The sequence below is a fragment of the Chironomus tepperi genome, unplaced genomic scaffold (genome assembly GCF_022539635.2).
Source record: "Chironomus tepperi strain 1889 unplaced genomic scaffold, CSIRO-AGI_Ctep_v1 contig_354, whole genome shotgun sequence".
Taxonomy (NCBI): Eukaryota; Metazoa; Arthropoda; class Insecta; order Diptera; family Chironomidae; genus Chironomus; species Chironomus tepperi.
In genome coordinates, this window is record NW_027226476.1 from 2,463,660 (window position 1) to 2,486,151 (window position 22,492).

Below are 22,492 nucleotides of genomic sequence, written 5' to 3' on the forward strand. Positions count from 1 at the left end.
TTTTTATTTTTTATATTTTTCTCATTCAATACCTTTTGGACTTAAATTATTATTTCTACTATACACATGATATTATGAAACTCTGTATATGTTTATGCTACATATTACTACATTCATCATATCTGCATTTTTCTCATCTGCTTCTTATTATTTTCAATAAAATATTGTTATTATTAGGTATGAATACCTTAATCATTATCATCATCATTACCACTAGGTATTACCTACATATTTACTTTAAATTTTTAATTAAGAGATTCATAATGCTTTCATGTCATAAATTAATTGAATTAATTTTCATTCCTGATGGTTAATTAAAGTAATTAGTGATTAATCAATTAATTCATATATGTATGCACGCATGCATGTGTTTTATGTCTCATGTGGGATTCTACAACTTATCGTCATTTCCATTTTTGAAGGACTTGAAAATTAATTTATTTTTTTTCTTAATTTTTTAAAATCTTTATAAATTATGATTGCAAAATCGCAACATGTGTTGTTGTGTATTGATTCTTACAGGAATTTCTTTTATATACTTAAAAATTTAATTACATAATCTATGACTTATTTACATGAATTTGTGATGTTTGCTATGTAATCAAGGCGTGAACATTTAATATCTACACGATTTTATAAGGATTATATAAATGACTTTTAATCTTCTCATAATTTTTCTTATAATTCAGTAGTTGGAGATCAATTTTGATTTATTTAGAGGATGTTGTACATTTAGATCTTAATTTTAGCCTAGTTTATGAACCAGAGTTCAAAGTTGACTCAGATTTGTCATGGTAAAATCGGCTTTCTTACGCTATATTTAAGATATACCCTCCCGAGCGACACAAATGAAGAATGCTCTGTAACGGAGGTTTTAGGGATCTGCTAAACCTCTTTTATTAACACTAATAAGAAGTCGCTTCTATGTAGTGTCATTCAAATGACCACAATTTAGGTACATGAGCCCTTAACCTCCGTAGCGGAGCCTTCTTCATATGAGTCACTCGAGCTTTAACGTTATAGTGCATATCCTATTCTATACCAAGCAGTAGACCACTTAAATTCAGATCTAGTGAAACCACTTGCTTCAAAACCAAATTTCTCCAAAATTTCAAATTCCTCAGATTTAAGACTATCTTATTTTGTTGGCATTTGACAGATCCATGATCCAATAATTGACCTCCTTCCTTCCAAACAAAAAAGTACACAGATACTAAACATAATTCTCTATCCTATACATTTCATTCTATTACACATCCTCGTTGAATTATCATTGCTTTTATCAATTTACATAGTGACGTAAAATAAGAATTAAAATCACCACTCACAAAAAAAAGGAAATAACTTCTTCATAATACTGTTAATGTTTTGTTGCACTCTGTATATTAAGGATGATAAAATTTCTCTTAATGACCCTGTGTAATGTCCAACAACTATCGTCTACCCAACAGAGCCATTAAAAATAAACCTTAATAAAGCTCAGCAAATGTCATGTTGTGCATCTCTTCCAATGCATGATGTGAATGCGATGGTGTCATGTCGGATTCACTTGAATTTGGTGTATGAATATCTGTGGGTGTATGTGTATATGAGGTAATGTTGGGTGGACAATTTGGATTTGATTGCATGCTTCCATCCTGACGCATAATATTGCGGCGCCATTTGGCTCGTGCGTTTTGGAACCAGACCTTTGGGAATTGATAGAAGAGAAAAAATGTCAAAATTTAATTAAATTGAGTCACATGATGTAAAATACCTGCAAGACTCTTTTGGATAGACCAGTTTTCTGTGCTAATTGCTTTAAATCTTTTGCGTCAGGATTCTGATTAATTGCAAAGTACGATTTCATAGTTCGGAGCTGATGATGCTTAAAGGATGTTCTCATTCGTTTATTACGTGATGTCGGTGTCATTGCCCCACTACTTCTTGGTGATTGACTTCCATCATATGACGATAATTCCAAACTACCCGTTGACGCAAGCTCCGATGCATTAAGAAGCTCTGAAATGAAAATTACAGAAATTATTATTGCTGATTTTGAACGTTTTTCAATTAGCTTGATGATTGTGAATTTTAACATAAATGCCTTCGAGCACATAAAATAAATGTTCAATTGTCATTTATAAAATTCTTGTGAGCATTTTAAATGCAAATAATTTGATGTAAATATTGAAAATATTCTCTTTGTTTCCTATACTTTTTTATTTGCATGTTTTCATATTTATTGCATTGAAAAAAATATGTGTGTATAATAAAAAGTATGCAGCAACATCAATTTCAACTTTTTTTTTGTGTTGTTCAAATACACAATGGCATTATTTTCACATTCTACTGTGTGTTTTTCGCTGCTGTTTGTTTGTTTTTTGGTACTTGGTACTTGTTGTAGAAGTTTTGGGAATAAAGAGAATTTTTGTATCAATTTTTTATGAAATTGGCAAATAATCTTGAGGAATTGAGTTTAATTAGGCTTCTATCAAATCTGAAAATTTGCAGCCTTCGACGAACTAGGTGTGAATTAGGTTTGCAGATCTAAAATGCAGAAAATGCAGGCCTAATATTAAGAACTCCTGCCTCAGTCTTAACCTTTGCTCTTTTGTTACTAAAACGAATCATAATTACTGGAAGTAGGATAGAGCCACCTTCCAAAGCTCAAATAAGTCACCATCCCCATAAAATCCGAAATAATTGATTCATTGATCCTTCATATCGTGCTTGACGGGGATATTTCCCACTAGTTTCATAGTTCTGTCTTAATAAATCTTGACAGTTACAAAAAGAACCATTTCAAATTCCAGGATGCTGTCCTAAAATACTGTCAATTTCCAATCCTCAATCTCATCTCACAAGACAGTTTTACTTCATGCGTAAATTCATTTTATGTCCATTTCATTGTTAAATCAGATAGATAAAAAAGAAAGGAATAAATTCTATATTTAAGCTTACATTTTTATGATGGCGACTCAATGGAAATTTTTGTCTTTTCTCTCTTTATAATGCTACTGATTATTCAGATATGAGGAAAATAAGGCAATGATATGAATAAAAATAAATCATGACATAAACTTTTCTTCGTATTTGGTTTTTTTGTCCATATTTCTTTTACCATTTATCAATTTATGGAACATCAGTTAAGGGGTATTTTGCATTTTTGTAAGGTATAAAAACAGCAGTTCAACGAGAGATTCTGTCTCTTCAAAATAAATAAAAAAAATCTCAATTGCAAATTTTTGCTTTTCTCTAGACGAGTGGAATTCCAATTTAAATTTTTTAATATTCCTTATATTGATGCTGAAGCTGAGATCATGAGTTAAAGATGGTATGAGTGGAAAATTATGTTTTTATTCAATCCAAGTTAGTTTTCAAATTTATTGTAAGTAAGTAAGACTTTAATTCTACATTGTAATGAGGAATGCTGTCTTAACATCAAAGGAATTAGAATTGACAAGAAGGTGTGACACTGAATAAGGGGTATGAGGTAGGATTCGACCATAACTGCGGGCGTGAATACTAAAAATGGCTTGTTGCCAGGTAGGTACTGCCGAGAACAGCAGGCTAGCCCATCAGGAATGTAGGAAATCCAGGCCTGCAGTTCTTGGCTTAATCCTTAGTACGTCATGTCTTGTTTATTCTGAATTCTGTCCCAAACTATCCATGTAACCCAAATAGTCCAATGAGGATGCTCACATGGTACCTTGATGACTTCACTACTTGAGCACTCATCAATAACCCTTTAAAACACTAACCCTAACTCTTAATACAGCAAAATCACAATCTAATCTAAATTAAGTATGAGGATCACCATCACAAAAGAATTCAAGCTGTTTCGTTCATCTCACCGCGATTCTTAATCAACAGCTTTACACAGAACGGTTTTTAAGAAATCGTAAATCAGAAAATTTTTCCGAAAAAATGTGTCACACACCTCAACATGACGATGTTAAAAGAGAGATAAATCAAGATGCAGTTTTTTTTATCAATCAGCAGTTTCTCTTTTACCCAATTACCCGTATAACGCAGAGACTATATTTACGGTAAGATAAATGACTTCACATATGTGTGATTTTTTATGTTGTCGTGTACCCAAGTTAGGATAGTCCTTAATAATCTTTAAGAAGAGTGTGATTTATCAGCAATCTATTGATGTAATTCCAAAAACCGTTAAACATTAAAAAGTCACGTAAATAATACAAAAACTTCATGTTTATACTTTATTCCATCATCATCATCACAAAAGGGTATTTTAATTGTATGAAGCAGCAGAAGCAGCATCAACAATATTATCCTCATGTATTTTGTATTCTTAAGGGCTGTTGTTGTTTTTTATGTACCAACATCACAATGTAAGTATGTGTCATCAGTTTCTTTTGTTTTACTCTCAGTCATACACAATTGAGTGTCATAATAGCATCACGTTTTTTTATAAATGACAATGAATTTCATAAAAATAAAATTTTTTGTGTATGCTTCGTGCTGTATGAAAATAAAATTTCCCACGTGAAACTCACCTAATCGATTCTCATGTAGATGCTCGGATGTAGGACCATCACCGCTTGTATTTATAATTGTCTCATCACTTTGCAGTGGTTTTCGCTTTCTTGGTCGTCCTTTCTGTTGTGTCGTTGGTGTTGTGGTTGCCGGATAATATGGAATTTGTTGAAGTGGAATGTTTGCAGCTTCTCTGGAAGAATTAAAGTGGTTGTTGAGTATTTTTTATTTTTTTTACAGTGGAGTCAATGATAGGCAGGGATTAGTTAATAGTGATTTAGCATCAAAATTAAGCATCGAAAAAATGGGCAAAACAGCCATTACGATTTCATCAACGTGCTGACACAGTGATGACCTAATGACATTGGGATTCTCGGGATTGCCACATGTATGGACAAAAATGTATGGAAACTCAGTATTCTATACTCACAATTGCAGTTCCGTTTCATAATGCTCACAGCAAAACACTCGTCCACCTCTTATGCCAGCTGTATCTCCAGCTGATAATGGTAATCCACAAAGTGCACATGAGAAACAATTCACATGAAAAACTAAATCTCGAGCACGCATCACAAGATCACTAGAGCTTATTCCTGCACCGCATCTCGCACATCGTCTAATTGAAAATATTCTGAAAATGACAAAAAAGAAGAAGAAAAAGTTGAATTACAGTTATTTGAAATGTCCTTGACTCAAAAAAAGCAAGAAGTCTTCTTATTATTCTCAAAGTTTTGTTGATTATTACTCTTCACCTGCCATGACATGCATGCTGAGTCGTCTTTTATAGATTTCTTTCCCAAAAGTCCAATTATTTTTCTTATTTCATTTTGATCAATTCAGTTTTCTTGTTTTATTTGCACATAATTATTATTCTGTTTCAAAAAAAGAAGCCAGTGCGAGATATGAAGAGCTTGTACTCAGGGGAGAATGACGACTTTTTTGTGGCAGTGGAATACGCATTGATTGTGGCTTTGGATGATATGTGATTTGATTTTTAGGTTATGATGCTACTTATTGTATAAGACAGTATATAAACTGAATTGAGAATCATACTAAGTCACATTACATCTTCAAACCCAGTTCCAACCCTGCACAGCACCATATTACGATAAAACAAATTCATTACCCAATTACTCCACTGGGTAAACATCAATTCATACGCATAATTGAAAACAAATAATAATAATCCTAAACGTAGTAGCATGAAGTATAAAAGAAATAAGCGCAAAAGAATTGGAGCCGCAATTCATCAAATGAAAAGCAAACTGTCATCACATTTTATGATCAATTTATTTGATGGAACCTCTACTTCTTATATTCTACTCCTCCATGGATTCGCTTTCAATTGCTTTTTATCTCCATTCTCGCATGTCAGAATCAGCCATAAGAACGCATCTTTAGATCTTCAGTCTATTGTTGCCATTTCATTTTGATTTGTCACATTGGATTCTTTTTCATCCATACAGGAAATTTTTTTCTCTCAATTCCAATTCTTAATTTTATATAATGGAACTGAAGATGACAAACATATTGTATAGGGGGTCTTTGTATATAGACGCAATTAAATAACGTCTGATTTGACTCATAATTTACTTATTTGAAATTAAATCAAACGATTAGAAGCAAAAAAGATGAGAAATTATGTGTCTTGTGACTCTACATACGCGAAGGAATTCCTCCGTCTGTTTTGTTCTTCAATCATCGCCGCAGTTATTTATGGAAATATAAATCTCATTAATTAGAATTTTTGATGAGATACACTTATGGAATGCATAACATGAGAAAATTTTAAGACGATTGATATGCAGCATGATGCGTAAAAGTGTTGATTGCAACTTTGTAACTTATAAGTTTTTCCAAGATACAATGTAAAAAAACATCTTCGATGATAAGATGATGGAGTAGTTAGGTAGAAATTTTAACATGGAAAGCATGGATGAGTACCAGCTATGTATTTGGAAATTTCTACTTTTAATGTTTGCAACAATGTTAGGTATTAAGAATGTGATGGGAAATTAATTGATATAGTTGTTAAAGGTTTGCCGCAAAGTACTTGTTTTATGATTTAGTGCTGGAGGATAGTTGGAAAATTAGATCGTAAAGTATATTTACTTATCCTGGACAGAAACAAACTGGAGCTGTAGAATGGCTTGGAAGGATTTTAGGTCTCAAATTCAAATCAACACTGATTCCTGAATAGCTAAAGTCAGCAATTGATCCAAAATTTAGTAGCAACACTAACATACAACATGCATTCTCATTTAAAGGAGCATAGTCATGAGTATTATCAGTTAATATAAGTAAACATGCTCCTTGTCTGTTCGGATAAGTCGATAAGATTATGGCATGATATCGGATTTAAACCGAATCTAGCACCAAGTCAGAGTCACGCCTACCGGGGGCCGAATTTTTAATCAATTAGCCGATTTGTGCTATTTTGAATTTATTGACAGTAATGCTGATGCATATATCGAAAGTATGAATGATAAAGTTTGATAAATAAGCATTTCCAATGCAATCCTCATCAGTTTGAACCTTATGATCCCAGAATTCCCCAAGAATCATTCAAATCTAATCAACAATGTTTAATGTCAATATATTTGCCCCTAACCCACATCTACTTACATTAATTTCAATCTAATTTTCCAATCAAATCTAATAAAATCAAAATACAGTTTTCAATCCTCCCTACAATGTCTTTAGTTGGATAAAAAATTCCATCAACAATACCATAAGAGTTCAAAAATTCCATAAGAGTTCCTTTACAAATCAAAACGGTGAAATCGAAATAAATCCAACATTTTATTTCCATTTTGTATTATAAAACAGAATCTAAAGTCAGAAAAACATGTTGAATTTTTCTCCTAACTTTATCCCCCTTGATAATGATGATATTTTACTCAGAAGCGTCTGCTCTGCTGCATACAATAAATAATAGAAAACCATTTTGAATATTGAGCGCACATAAGTTTATGGAAAATTTAAATGCTCCCTGTGGATATTAAATATCTTTATGTCGATATAGCATTCGTAAGCACAAAAGGAATTTTACTTCCATTTCAGCACAAAATTTTAAAATCTCTATGGAAATAAAGTCTCTATCTTCCTATCTATAGAATTAAATACAACATTGTTCATCTATTTTTGGTCGTTTAATATATTTTAAAACCTTTTTTTTTATTTCATATTAAAACTATGTGCTGATACAAGGTGTGTTGCTATATACAGAAATAAGCAAGTGAGAGAGAACGGTTCCTTGTTTGTTATATGATGCATGCGAGGTTTTCATAACAAAAAAGTATTTGTGAATAGCTTAAAACTTGATATTGAACGTGCAAAAATTTTCATTATATTGATGTGGAATGTTGTAATTAGCGATTCTGTCTGCGTTGCTTTTTTTGTACGCGATAGAGATGAATTAGGATTTAAAACTTGAGCGAGTTTTTACTTCCTGGGATTTATTGAACAAAGGAATAAAAAAAGAGGCATTTTAGTGGATTTCTTTGAAAGAAAATAAAGGTGAAAAAGTCAAACAAGTTAAAGATGGCTTTTGTGTTGCTGAATGAGAGAATTTGTTACGGTCAATTGAAAGTAGGGAAGGCTTATGGTTCAGATGATGATGTCTTTTACCTAAACTATGAAGTGTAGGGCATTTAACGAAACTTTTGAATCTTAGGCGATTACTAGAAGAAGTCCCAAGCTAATTAAGATGTTTATACTGAGGAAGAAGCTCATTTTTTGGGATAAACAAAGCCAAGTAGCACTAAGTATGCAAGGAATCACGAAAACTCAAGCTTTGCATTTAATTAGCAAGCCGACCCTTGTTCAATGAAAGTGCATCTGAGATCGAACTCACATCATCACAACGATAAAAGCGCACCCACTAGGCCATAGACTTATTCTCGTACTGGTATTAGATTTGTATGAGAAAATCTAATACAAAAAAGCCAACCGTTGTGGTCATTCCAAATTTAATATATCCGTATTAAAATTTAATATTAGCACTCAAATTTTTGTCTGCGTTAAAAATTATTAAATCTAATATGATTCGATTTTAATAAAACTAAACTGTAAAAAATGTATTTTCACACTTAACGTGGTAATTACATGTTGAACAGAATTTATAAATTTCATTAGTGTCCATATATATGACTGCTTCCTCTGGTTCATAATTTTCAATGACTCTGATAAAATTTTCACTTCAGACTCCTTGTCTTTTCAGCTGTAAAATTTATAAAGAATTAATGAATTGAATTATTATTAAAAATTATGTTACCATTAAAAAGTGGAATAAGTGCTCCAAAATCCAGTATTTAGAACGTCCTCTTCTTAGAGATCTGTTCAATATTTATTTACTAAAAAGAAAATTTTTATCTGGTGAGAATCGATTTCCTAATAAGAAAAGTTATCCTCACAAAGATAAGGTGCAGCCACTAGCGCACCCACTAGGCCATAGAGGCCTTACTCTCGTAATTACAGATTTCTCTACATATAGCTCAAAATTCTAGATTCCACTCTACTTAGACATCACATAAACAATCATCTAAGTCAACTAATATGTCAGCCCATTGCTTAATAAGATGACAATCTACAAATTGCACCTCATTTCTCTCACAAAATCCTGCTAACAATAAACAAACAAATTTTTTTGTCTCTTTTATCGTTTATGCTTCTGTTTTCTTTTTCACCGTTTTCTTTCCTTATGTGCAGCACACATATATTCCGTTTTTCATTCGTTTTCATAAAAATTTAAAGTTTTCGTTGAGGAACAAAACAGTAAAAACAAGTTTCTCCACATTTTCGTATTGTCAAATTGTCTCGCGATTTTTATTTTTGTTTTGTTTGTTGTTCATTCAATTCAGCTTCTTTTTGCTCCTTTTGTATGGCATTATTTACCAAAAAAAATTGTATAAAATAAATAAGAATTAAAGAAGAAGGACAGAACCTATCGAGACATCAGACGACGATGCACAAAAGAAATTGTTTATTTTTTTTTTGTTTGTTGCTGCTTCTGCTGCCAAAATGGTTTTAACTGTTTTATAATTCAAGTAAATGCAATACTGAACGAAAAAAAACTTGATTCATCAATGGACAAATTTAAGCAATGAAATGCAGAATCATCAAAATGGAAGTCGAATGTCATTGAGTGGAAAAACTTTCATAAAAATTCTTCAAAATATGACTGGAAATCGCGGAAATCGTGCCTGCATGTTTTTTATTTTGGTTTCTCCATAAGTTAAGAAATATTTTTTGCAATCATCCATCCATCAGTACCATCAATGGAAATGATTATTTTTTTATGCAACACGAAAGCTCATTTGGAGATAACTTTGAGGTTTCAAGTTTTACATTTATCCATTGATGCACACACATTGATGGGTGCAGTCTATGGAAAGAAGTAGCATTAGTGATATTATGGATGCATGGTATGGCAGCAAAACGTAAGTGAAATGAATGAAAATAAAGAAAATTTATAATTGATGTAAGGCACAGAGGAAGAAAACAATTTCAAATATTTTAATTTATTTTTAAATGCAAACAAATGATGAATTTTTGATGATTGCATGAAATTTATTCATTCTCATGTTCCGTACAAAATTACACATTGTAATTTAATGGTGCACATTCATGACATAGAGTTGAGATATATCATTTGAAATAATGGTTGTAAAATGGCAATAAAGGTAGTAATTGTAGCTTAAAGGGTGTTTTGTTGGATTTTTTAGTGCTATAATTTGGATCTTTTTGATGTTTTAAAGAACTTTTTTTGAATTTTAAGATTTTCTTCAATGAATGTTCGAATTTGTTTCGAAGATGATCAGATTGCTTTAAAAAATATTCGAATTCTTTCGAAATTGTTCAGTATTTTTCGAAATGGTTCGGAATTCATTCAAAAATGTTCAAATTTATTTCAAATTGCTCAATATTTTTCAAAAATGTTCGAATTAGTTTCGAAAATGATCGAATTGGCTTTGAAAATGGTCAAAATTTCTTAAAAAAAATTTCCAAACTTCTTTCAAAACTGTTCAAATTTCTTTCGAAAATGATCAAACTTCCTTTAAAATGCCTCAATTTCTTCCAAAACTGTTCAGATTTAATGCAAAAAACTTTCTCATCTAGCTATCCAGTATATTACATAAAAAATTCATCCATAAGTCCTCACAACTTTAAGCATGCTTTAAAAAAATATTCAACCACAAATAAAATTGCATCGCAATTCATTCTCATTTTCCATCCAAAGTCGAGTGAGAGATGAAAAAATAAAAAAGTTCCTATTTGTGCATGCCATATTAAGCATCATAAAAAACAAAACTCAATTCTATGTATAGAAAATGGTGTGTAATGAAATGTATTTATGTAAATGGCAGGTATGCACTATAAAAAAAAACTTTTCCTCTCTCTCTGCACCATAAATAATTTTTTCACTCCTTTAAGCCATCATCTGCATATCATAAAAGTAGAAGAGTGCAAAAAAAAAAAAAGTTGGAAAGAGTCTTTTATGTAAAGCTAGCGAGCAGTATGGAGCGAGAAAATAAAATGTAAAAATAAATGGCAAGAGGCAGTCATGTAAATGTAATTTTCATCATCACTTCTCAATCACTACACAACTTTACATTTTTGTATGCGTTCATTATGCGAAGGTCTTGATACGGAATGAAAAAATCCATGATGAATGTTGAAGCTTTATGGAGGCAGAAAATTACTTACAATGCAATTGAAATTATTTAGAAGGAAAAAATAACAAATTATTTTCATTAAAAGGCGTGCACGTGAAATTTTTCCTTCTTTTCTTTCCCAGTGCGGATTCAAAAGAACAATTATTTATGTAATTTTCGTAGTGCTTTATGCTCATTGGACTTGCATGAATTTTTATTTGTGTTTTCATTCTCATTCCATATGGCTGAGAACAAATTACCTTGCTCCAACATATATTTATGTGCTAAAGATGCTCTTAATTTGCAAAGTAATTACTTGAATTTGCATTTTTACGTAAGTTGTTGATCGATGCAGAAAATTTTAGGTATCTTCAGGCACTTTCTATGAAATTGTTAATAAATAATCTTGTAAGACATTCAAGCGGGAAATTGGGGGAAGCGAAGTCTGACTTCGAAGTTGATTGAATGCCAAATGAATGGCTTCTCATGGTAATCCCTGATATTATACACCACTGATGACCGAGTTACGTACAGGGATAAGTATAATAAAGTATAGAGTAAAAGCCTATAAAATGCACTTCGCCTGAAGGGTGGCAACCCCACAATCAGACAGAGATGATAAAGGCTTACAGTGCAAAAAAGCACATTCAAGCGAGGTTCAGCTGAACAGTACCTTATTAGACTCAGTACCCAAAATAAGACATGATTTTCAGCTATTTCAATTTCTCACTCCAAAATTCCTACACAATTCCATTTCCCTTCACATAATTCTCAAAACTAGAAGTATGGTCTTTGTGGTCAAACACTTGTCCAATCAAGCACATTTGCACATTCTCGATAAAGTGGATTTAGTGCATCAAAAGTTTCAAAACCACAAAACTCACCTATAATAATCCTCTTTACAATAGATGAGACCATCACGAGAATAACAACTTAGTTCTGTATCTAAATTCTGTGAACATCGACAACACCGAAGGCAATTGACATGCCATGCTTGATCGGCCGTTAAGAGGTAATATCTGTGTGAGATAAAATTGAATTATTGGAAATATGCAATATTTTGTGGGAAAATAATTCCTACCGATCTCTTATTGGAGTTCCACAACCGGAACACTTTTCGGGTGCCTGTTGCTCTTGATTCAAGTCCTTCAACATCTTTTATCACTTTTATGCTTAACTTATCTCTTGATGAATTTATATTTTCATAATTGCTTCTCATCAACTCTCCGTTTTCAATAAACTCTTTGTTGGTATCTTATAAAGCATAATTATGGTTGGAACTCCTGAAATTATACACAAGATAAAATGTATAAAAATGAAACATTTCGTGCAAGAAATAGACCTGATTAATTTACAATTAATTATTATCACATTAACACGATTGTAAAGTAAAATGAGATGTAAAGTTGTTGGGATGGGTATGAATATGAGAATTACTTTTTTCGTGCGACGCAATAGGGGTTCCTTACTACTCGACTTCCTTAATTTTTAATCATTTTTTCAAATCATTGCAAATAAAATTTCAAATTTTTCGCGACCGTTAAAATTTCAAATTTTTTATAGCCGTTAATTCGAACTTTTACTGAAGTATAGACCCCTAAAGATCCAAGAGCATCTAGCCAGACTCAATAAAACGAAAGGGAATGCAACAAGTAATTGAATCATAACATACAATAAACTTTTAATTGCGTTTAATGGTGAATTAATAAATAGTTATTATGTTGTCCATTCTATCGAGACTGCCTACAGCAACAACCTTTATAATCGTCGAAGTCCCCATTATATGCTACACATTAAATTGTAATTTTTTTAAATTATAGGCATAGACTTCAGTTGATTGTTGTGTCATGTAGGTACGTTTAATCATAATAATATCAAATCTATAGGCTGTAGTGACTTGAATGCTACAACTAAACAGTAGCAAAATGAGATGACAAAATTTGTCATAAGTTCAATAGCGAGAGCACTTTCCAAAAATAGAATTAAACGATTGTTGGAAGTTTTACAAGCGAGACTTAATGGATAGACAAATTCGCTTTTTCAATTCTATTTTGCTGCTGGTTTTTACTGTGCGTTTTGTGGAGGATCGTGATTTGGAGAATTAATTGAGGTGTGTCGGATTGTCTGGAGGTTATGGGTTTATTTACTGATTTGAGTTTGGTATGGGAATACTTTTTTTTTTTAAACCCATTTAAATTATTTTTAAAAATAACGGTCAATTAAAATTTGAATTTTCAAAATGTGCCAAATTGAGGAAAATATTAACTTCTATAATAATGCGCATCAAGCCTATTCCTCTAAGTCATTGTCTACTACTATAAATTCCGTTTTTCTCCCATTAGATCCAACTCAAAAATATTAGAGCGAAAATGAGTAGAAAATTGACTTGTCGGTCAAGACGTACGAATTGTGTGTATCTGTTGTACATACTCACGAAAAAAAAAAATCAGGTTGAAATTAAATTACTATATGGAGCCGATTAAACGGTAGTCGTGTACAACTGAATGTTAAGCATTTAATAATAACTTGCCAGACTCGCTTACAATCAACGATTATTTGTTTATTAATTTTTACTTCTTTATTCCTTCTCTCTTGTCTTCTTGTCTAGCATGAATTTGTATTTTATTGTAAATGTATTGAAAATTATGCACAATGAATCTTCCAACATTGACTGTACATTGATGGACATTTTCATTCAGTTTCAATGGCTTTTTATTCATTTTTTAATCATCATCATTTGCTTTTGATTCTGTTTTTAATTCTGCGCATGTGAGTGCGTCAATGGCGAAAGTTTTCTTTCTGATTTATTCAATTATTTTATTTGCTTGAGTGGAATGCAAAGTATATGAGTTGACATTAGGATGTGCAATAGCTGAAATCAGTAGTAATTTGGCTGTTCAGAGTTTAAGATCCATAGGAAGGAATGCCTGAACTGGATATAAAGTATAAATTGGATTCTGAACAACATCATGTGTGATAGAATTGGCTGGCTGCAATCCACGAATATTTTAGTCATTACAGCTAACTACTGTAAGGACAATTAGTTAATTCGCTGTTGTCGGTAATGTTTCAATTCACCACCCACTTCTCTCTCCTCGCTCCCTGACTATAATTCTGCCTGGACAACAGTACGTCTTAAATCAGTATCATCAGCATAAAATGTTTAAGAATCACTGACACAGCATAGAAACAGACATAGAAATTATCATTAATTCTCCTATTTAACCCATGAACCGTTTAATTCAATCCTCAAGCTATTCCAGCCTATTATAAATGTCTAAAAATGATGAAAAAATTACACGTGTAACACCTCAAAAGATAACAACAACCTGTCAATTTTGCGATAGGCAAACAAATTAATTAAAATTTAAATTTCCACTTAGCAGCACAATTCAGCCACATCAATATAAATTTATATTTCTATTAAGCACGTTATTTTCCTTCTCATTACTAAGCATAAAGTAAATGGATATAAAAATTTCATTCATTTCTGGTCAGAGGTTAAAAATTCAATGAATGCTATGATTATATGCTGTTAGATTGTGAACATAAGCGACAAATTAATAGATTTGTCTTAAAAATGCAATCAAAAGCTAATTAATTAGAAAACATAAATGGCTTAATTGATTCAACAAGCGATTAGTTCAAGCTTTATTGGGTTTTAATTATTCAAATGAGATTAACATCGCGACTACTAGTTTTCCATGCTACGGTAATTTTTTTTTATTGACTTTTAACACGTGATAGATACAATAAGTGTAGAAACAGTATCGGGTCTTAATATACTCTACTGTGTATATGCGAGTAGTGTTACTGAGATGTGGAAAAAATCGCTAATTTCTCTGGCTTGTAAGTTGTTAATCGATTGTAAAAATGATAGTTGGCAAAACAGTAAGTTGAGCTTAACAGAGGGAGAGAACTTCTACAGCAGGTTATTTATGCGCAATTAACGTGAAATTTTCAATCAATTAAGAAACTCATCCATCAAAAAAATAAAATTACTGAGTTTCGCTTCTTGAGAAAAATGATGTGTATAATAACTTTTACTAGTTCCTCTCTTGCCTTCTTATAATATTTTTGAGATGGGTGAGTGGAACTGAAAAATATTAATCATCATTATTCCGAGTCATGCAAGTGGAGTGGAAGGAGAAATTTTGGGTATTTTGAAGATTTGGTCAATTTTGAACTATTTGGATCTAGTTTCAATTGGACCTCCTCTAATACGGAAGTGGGGGTTGGAGGTGGTCCCCCCTCTTCTCCTCATACACCTAACTTAATTAAAATTGATATTAATTGCACAAAATATGAATTACTCTACAGCACATGATTGAAGCAATACTTAATATTACCATAAATATCCTCTAATGACTGTTCATCCCGGGATTCCCAGTTAATGAATTATTGCATTTTAGAATTCTTTCAAAATGAATTTTTTGCAGCTAATAATTAATTGAGCGCCATTGTATGACACAAAACACGATTGTTGCTGTCGCGTAAAAAAATGAGAATAAATTTTTATATTATTTTGCCACTGAGACACACCAAACAGCAAGCAGCAAGCTGAATATTGTTTTGATTTCGACTGGGTGGAAAATGGTCTTGTAATTCGAGCCTTTTAAAAGCAAATTAATCATTTTTTTTCTCTCTTCATTTTGTTTGTTAAAATTCGCATCTTAGCGTGATTCCAATATGAAAAAAAAGTCTTGCCTTGTGCTGCCTGTTTTTCCATTCTTTTCGACATGCATAAAAAACAGTGGAAAAGGAAGCACTCACTACTAATTGGAAACTTTCAAATTTAATTTATTCTGCAATAATTTATTTTGCACCCTGGATTAACATTTTTCTGTGTAGACATCCAGCATGTTTGTTTTGTGACTTACGCCCTTAAGGGGCTGACAAACATGAATTATAATTTATAGACATATCAATTACCCATAACACAAAGATTAAGGAATCAAAGTGTCTGATAATCTACAGTAAGTTTAATGACATGATGAATGAGCTTGAACATCTCAATAGCTTCTTACGGATGCTCTTTGTTGAGGCTTTATGATAAAATTTCAAAAATATTCAGCTACTTCATGTTAGAGGTATTTACTGTATCAAGTTTCAACTAATTATCTCTTCATAAATTTTAAATCACATTTTGGATCAGAATTCGGGGGTTGGACGTAAAAATGAGGAAATTATTTGTATGAATTTGGCATTTTTTAGAGCAACAAGTAAGTGGCAGCCTAACATTTATGCGATTTCGATCACAATGCTGTAGATTAGACATTATATCCTCAAAAAAATCAACTCATCACTTAGAATCCACAAAATTATGTCAATCACCATATTTTATATTAATGATTACATCAACACTATAGTTTCCCCCTTTTATAATATAATTCACGAGCTGCCCAAGTCAGTTTCAAGCTTTTGTGAATTTTACGACCTTTTTTAAGAATTTTTTAATTCACTAAATGAATATTTTTCCACTTTTATTAATAAATAAATTCAATTTTTAAAAGCTATAAAAATCTTAGCTGTCAAGCATGAACGTATGTAACTCCTTATACATAAAAAAAAGGTTCTTAAAAAATTCATCGATGTACTTTTTTATGATACGATTTGTCATAATAAATAATGTCGGCAGAAATTTTTCCTTTTACTCTCTCAAAGACAGACAGAAAAGTCTTTTTTTGTGCTCAGTCGTTTCTCGTGTTTCACATAATAATAATAAAACACATCACAATGTAGCACTAATAAAGAGAAGACTCAAAAAAATATCCGACGGAGCAATTTGTTGTCATCTTTTAGCTATTTTTTTCATCTAACATCATTGACTACTGCATGCTGGTTAACGATCGACTGATTTTGAAAGCTTTTTTAGGGTATTTAATGATTTTTTGACATTTTTAATGTCCTTATTTTGTCCAATTGTCTGGCTTTTAACTTGCTTGTACCGTCTTTGTTCAACCTTTCTGGTCATTTTTTTGTCCGTTTATCGTTTAAGCTGTCTATCTGTTTTAAAGATTCCCTATGTCGAGATCGAGACTTTCCGGATCTCGGACAAGGTTCCGGCATTAATCTTGTTCTCGAAACTTGTCGAGACCAAGATTTTGGGAAACCCTAGTCTGTCTGTCTTACAAAGATCTTATCAATTTATGCAACTTGAGTTTTTAATGCCGGAATTGAGTTGAATGTCATGAATCCCGGGATTCAGTTCATTTTAAACCAAGCATGACAACCCTTCATGCAACTATCCATCACTTCTTTTTTTCTGTTCATATTTTAGTGTGCCTGTTTTATGACCAATAAAAAATCCCTAAGACTAATTGAATTTACACCTTGTGTAAATTAAAATTGCGCTTTAAAAATCCTTAGTCACAGCCATGCTTACTTATTCTTATCTTATCACTCATTGAAATACTTGTTTCGCTTTTATCAAGCATACAGCACCAAGAAAATGAAAATGTTTTTTTTTTTTTTGAAATCATATTCATAACTTTGAATTCCAAAATGTAAATTGCTTTGTCACCTGAGATATGTTAATTAAATTTTACTACAAATTAACACTTGATTGCTTTCAACATTGGAACAGAAAAAAAAATCTGTTGTTGATGCCTAATAACATCTTTTTTTCACGTTCGTTGTGCGTCTCTTTTCTATTCTAGTGTGATGATCAAATCACAAAAAATTAATTTGATGTCTATTGAAAAAATGAACATTTTTTTACAGTAAATTGTTTAGAAATTTGAGACTGAAAGGCTTTCTTTCTGGACGAGCGAAATTTATATGATGGTTCAGAGTTTATAATGTCTTTTGCGGTAACATCAAAAAAGTTAGCAAATCTAAAAATATTTTAGAAAATTTTTTCGCACCAAAACACGTATCTTGATATGATACAAGTTTTAATGGCAACATAGTGGCTGAATTTTGCGGTAGCTTTATGCTAAAATTATGGGTTGTGTGAGTTCATGTTTCAGAATCATTGAAAAATTATTGTTTCACTGTTGGGGGCTTTGGTTATGAGTTCAAATTGCTGGAAGAATGATTTACTTTAGAACCCGAGCGGGACGAATGAAGAAGTCTACGGCAAGAGGAACTTTAAAGGTTCCGCCAAACCTTTTTTATTAACAACAAATGGAATCTGTCTATTTTTAAGGTCCCTATACTTCTCATATAAAGTCAGATAGGACCACTCCAGAGTCTTTAAAGACGACTCAATCCTACCGTGTCGCTCGGTAATTGAGACTTTTGGTGTCTTTGTGACACATATTTCAGAGTATACAATTAAATTACCATGTAAGTGTCAAATATCATCACATAAATTCTTTATCAGAAGCTAAAACATTTTGTCCCTATTCTCCCCATATAAAGTAGATATTATCCGAAAAACTATATGAAAAATCGAGAAAATCTCCAGAGCCTTTACTATAGCATAACCTCTGGACTGAACTCAATCCTATCCAATTCTCTACAAAAAGTCATTAAAAATTCCATAAATTTGCATTTTAATTGTAAATTATGACTTTATTTATGGATATAATGAGTATTAATGGTAAATATTGACATTTCTTGATTAATTGATCAGAAAACAGTTTAATTTTTAAAATAAATAATCAATTAAATTATTTCCATGTAACTGCTGAGAACATACTTGATAACCACATCTTGTGACAGACACGATATTCATAAAAATCATAAATTCTTATATCAGAAGCTAAAACATTTGTGAATTAATCTCCATTCTAAATTTTCATTTAGTGCTTCTTTAATTTAATTATTATGTCAGTTACTAATTAATGTCATAACAGTTGATAGCACAACACAACACTGATAATTTCGCACATATGTATGAGAAAATTTCAAGTTCAAGTTTTGGTATAATTAGTAACTTTTATGCGTGATTTATTTGGGTCTCAATGTTATAATGAAACATGGATCTTGTTCAATTTTTAGACTTTTATATGCTGCAGATGTAGATGCCGTGGCAAATTGATGTGGCGTAGAATAAGCTCAGAATTTTTTGAATCAATTTTTTGGACTTGAATGCTTTTTTTTTACAAATGTAGCCCGATCGGCACAAATTATTTATGGCAGTCAACTGGCTCTTATATGGCAACTAATTGGCAATTTTCATGTTACTGCCATTAAAGTTGCCTAGATTTATGTCAATTTAATGTCCAAAATCCAAAAAATCATTTGAATGTCTTTCAAAATTCTTTAAAATCTCAATTTTAAATTCAATAACTTTTCAACCAAACTCATCACCAAATCAGCCCTTCAACTCGAGAATCAACTGTAGCAAAAACCTTCTTACATATCTCCTTACACTCATTTCATTTTACTTCATTAATTCACAATATTTTTCCTCCATCATCACAATAATATATTCGAAATTATGAATGTACACATTGTAGCACACGAGATCATTGTGGCGCACATTAATATTCATAAATTAAAAAACTAAAAGGTAGACAAGAATTAGCTCTTTCTCATTTCAATTGTTTGTAGCCATTCATGGGAAGAGATTTAAAGATGTTGAAATGAATGCAACTTGACATATGTGACATGATTTGTCAATGACCTTTCATTTACTTTCTCATAGGCTGTTTTTAGGTATCAATGTCAGTAAAAATAAATTAATCCACTAGGTTATGAGCATAAATTTGGATATCCAGCAACTTCCGCAAAATGTGTCGACTCGTTCGAGTGAAATAACATAAATTATTCTTGCAACTTTACACCATTAAAATTTTGTATGTACACAAATAATTAAAGAACAACAACAATCACAGCAGCAGCATTGGTGACTTACTTCCTTAATTTCCAAAAAAAAAAAAGTTTTTCTTTTGTTTTTCACAATTTTCTATTGCTGTTTACAAAATAAAGCATCAGCAATTATGTACAGCATAAACTCAGCTGACGGCTTTTGTTGGTATTTGATATCAAAACATGAAAAATTATTTAATTATGTACACAGTGTAATTTTCACTATCAACACACTCAGTCTGACTTTATTTTTCTTCTTTTTTAATGAATCAATTTCCAATAATATGAAAAAAAAAAAATAACTTTTTTTTGTCTTTTCACGCGCGGCACGTCTGATAAGTGAAGGCGAGAAAAATCAAATCATATCGACAGCAAAATTTCAACTATTTTTTTTTTTTCGGAAACACACAGCAACTCTCGTTTCTTCTTTTATTTTGTGTATATTTTATTATTACTTTTTTTTTGGCGTGTCGGATATTGAAGAGAAGTATGAAAAAAAAGAAGCGAGCACACTCTAAGTTTTTTTTTATGTATATCTCTACACTCTACGTCTGAATCAGCTCTCGATGCCCCCGTAAATACAACAATACAATACGGGCACAAAAGGGAGAGAAGTGAAATATAACAAAAAAAAATAAGAATTCCCAGATTTTTTTTTATTATTATTTTTCAACACCTATTTATTTTTCTCATTTTTTGTTATATTTTTTTATATCTCTTCTACATGCTACATACAATGGAATATGAATAAAATGTGTTTTTCCTCTGTGCACAACGTAGATACATCGTTGGGTGTATATACAAAAATTCTTTGTATTTGTGACGATAAAATTGTATTCGTCGTGCATTTGTGTTAGTGGATATGAGCCTTATGTACTAAACTTCTCGTATTTACAGCTATACATCTGTATTTGTGGATATTTTTATATGCACATTAAACTTTTTCATCCTTTTTTTGCTGCTTCCTTTCATCAACTTTAATTTGTGCTGGATTTTTTTTTCAACTTCTTACTCCCATGTTACTATGGCTTTAATAACATTAAAGGGTAAATATTTGATGGAATTATGATATCTTCCTTTTATGATGCTCTTTGATTTTCAACCGCTGTTGATTCTTCTCTAATATATGTTGTATTCCGATTTATTTACTCATTTATTTTATGCTGTTCAGCTACTGTCTTGAAAATTGAAGTTGCAGTGGGCTTTTGTTTTCCTAGAAAAAATATAAAAAAATATTTTTGGAATTTTAATTTCGGCTTTGATGGCGCGTCAGAGTTTTTTGTTTTGCGGTGTCTTAACATTTTTTGGTGATTTCTCATTCCAAGTTGATTTTGAAGGACAGCAAAAAAGGGCTTGATTTGCTAAATTTTTGAGGTTTTTTGGTGAAGAAGAAGTTTTGTCTCAGTTTTATCGATTTTTTGAGCTTTAATTTTTGAGGCAAGTGGAGCTGCTGTTAAACAGCAATTTTGGCATGGAAATGTAGTACGGGATTGATTTACCTTTACCGTACCATTGATGTAGCATTTTTCCATGCCAGGTGTATCATTGTACCGTACCAGTGGTGTACCTTTACCGTACCGTACAGTTCCACCATCGACGAATTCGCTGGATCAAGAAGATAGAAACAATCAAAGCATCAACTTGATCAATTAAATTAATACAGCATCCTCATAAACTCCAAACTTACCCGAATAATAACTCTCAAAGAACTTAATACAGCATCAAGTCTAGTCAAAAGCAACAACAATTATACTGATTTTCAAGAATGAACCTTAACTTTATGTCTGATGTGCAAAAATAAATCACAAAAACGTCTGATCCAAAAACAAAAGAAATTTTCCCAAAAAAAAGTCATCAAAAGACTTTATACAAAAGCATTTATAGCCCACAGCATGTACTCTTTCATCCAATTTTGACCTAAAAAGCACCAACAATTTTTCATCCTACAAAAACTTCTCATCTTACTTCCATTTTTCTCGCATTATAAAAAAAATTCAATATTCCTTCCTTTCATCCATCCACTTTACTTATCTATCTACATTTTCCTCAACTGTATTGTATAATCACAATGCACGATAATTCAATAACTCATGATGAATCATGAATCCATTTCATCCAACATTTTTTTTATTCATCTCTTCTTCTCGTTTTGTATTTTTGTGCTGTTTTTGAAATTCAAGGAGCTTTGAAACATTCATCTTTCTCGAGATTCAATCGATACATATTTATTCTCTGTTGTTTGCGCGTTTGGGTGGATTTACTGTCTGGATGAGACTGCATTTTGGATGTTCGAGGGGAAGTTTCGGGTTATAGCAATTAGGCAAGTAGTTTTGACACTTATGCGAGGTCGGATGGTGGTGGATCAGATTTAGTTTGATGAATATTCAGTATTAAGCCAGGTCGATGTCAGATTCCTTGTCTGCTTGACATAAACTGCCACACAGGATTTATTAATAATTTATCATAATTGTGTAGTGTGAAATGCTGATTAATATGGTAATTTTTTGTAATTTACCCCAATTTGACACTCTTATTTCAATGACATAGCACTGGAATTTAATACTTAGATTCGGAATGTTTCCCAAACTTGG

The 22,492-nt window shown here is 31.6% G+C and overlaps 1 protein-coding gene across 1 annotated transcript; it reads right to left on the reverse strand.

Annotated features, from left to right (window-relative positions):
- LOC139094576 (LIM/homeobox protein Lhx9-like) lies at positions 1 to 20,337 on the reverse strand. Its single transcript, XM_070645689.1, has 7 exons — positions 19,948 to 20,337; positions 12,223 to 12,424; positions 12,026 to 12,160; positions 4,916 to 5,116; positions 4,506 to 4,678; positions 1,757 to 2,001; positions 1 to 1,688 (listed from the first exon to the last, which is right to left on the reverse strand). Exons 2-7 carry the CDS (start codon positions 12,294 to 12,296, stop codon positions 1,470 to 1,472), a joined length of 1,047 nt encoding a protein of 348 aa, XP_070501790.1. The 5' UTR covers positions 12,297 to 12,424; positions 19,948 to 20,337; the 3' UTR covers positions 1 to 1,469.
- Positions 20,338 to 22,492: the final 2,155 nt, after the last annotated feature.

Coding starts and splice junctions, on each gene's coding strand:
- LOC139094576 (XM_070645689.1), bottom strand. CDS start 12,296: ATGTTGAAGGACTTGAATCAAGAGCAACAGGCACCCGAAAAGTGTTCC. Junction 4,679..4,915: donor TATGAAACGGAACTGCAATT/GTGAGTATAGAA, acceptor TAATTCTTCCAG/AGAAGCTGCAAACATTCCAC. Junction 2,002..4,505: donor TCTACATGAGAATCGATTAG/GTGAGTTTCACG, acceptor TTTTCATTTCAG/AGCTTCTTAATGCATCGGAG.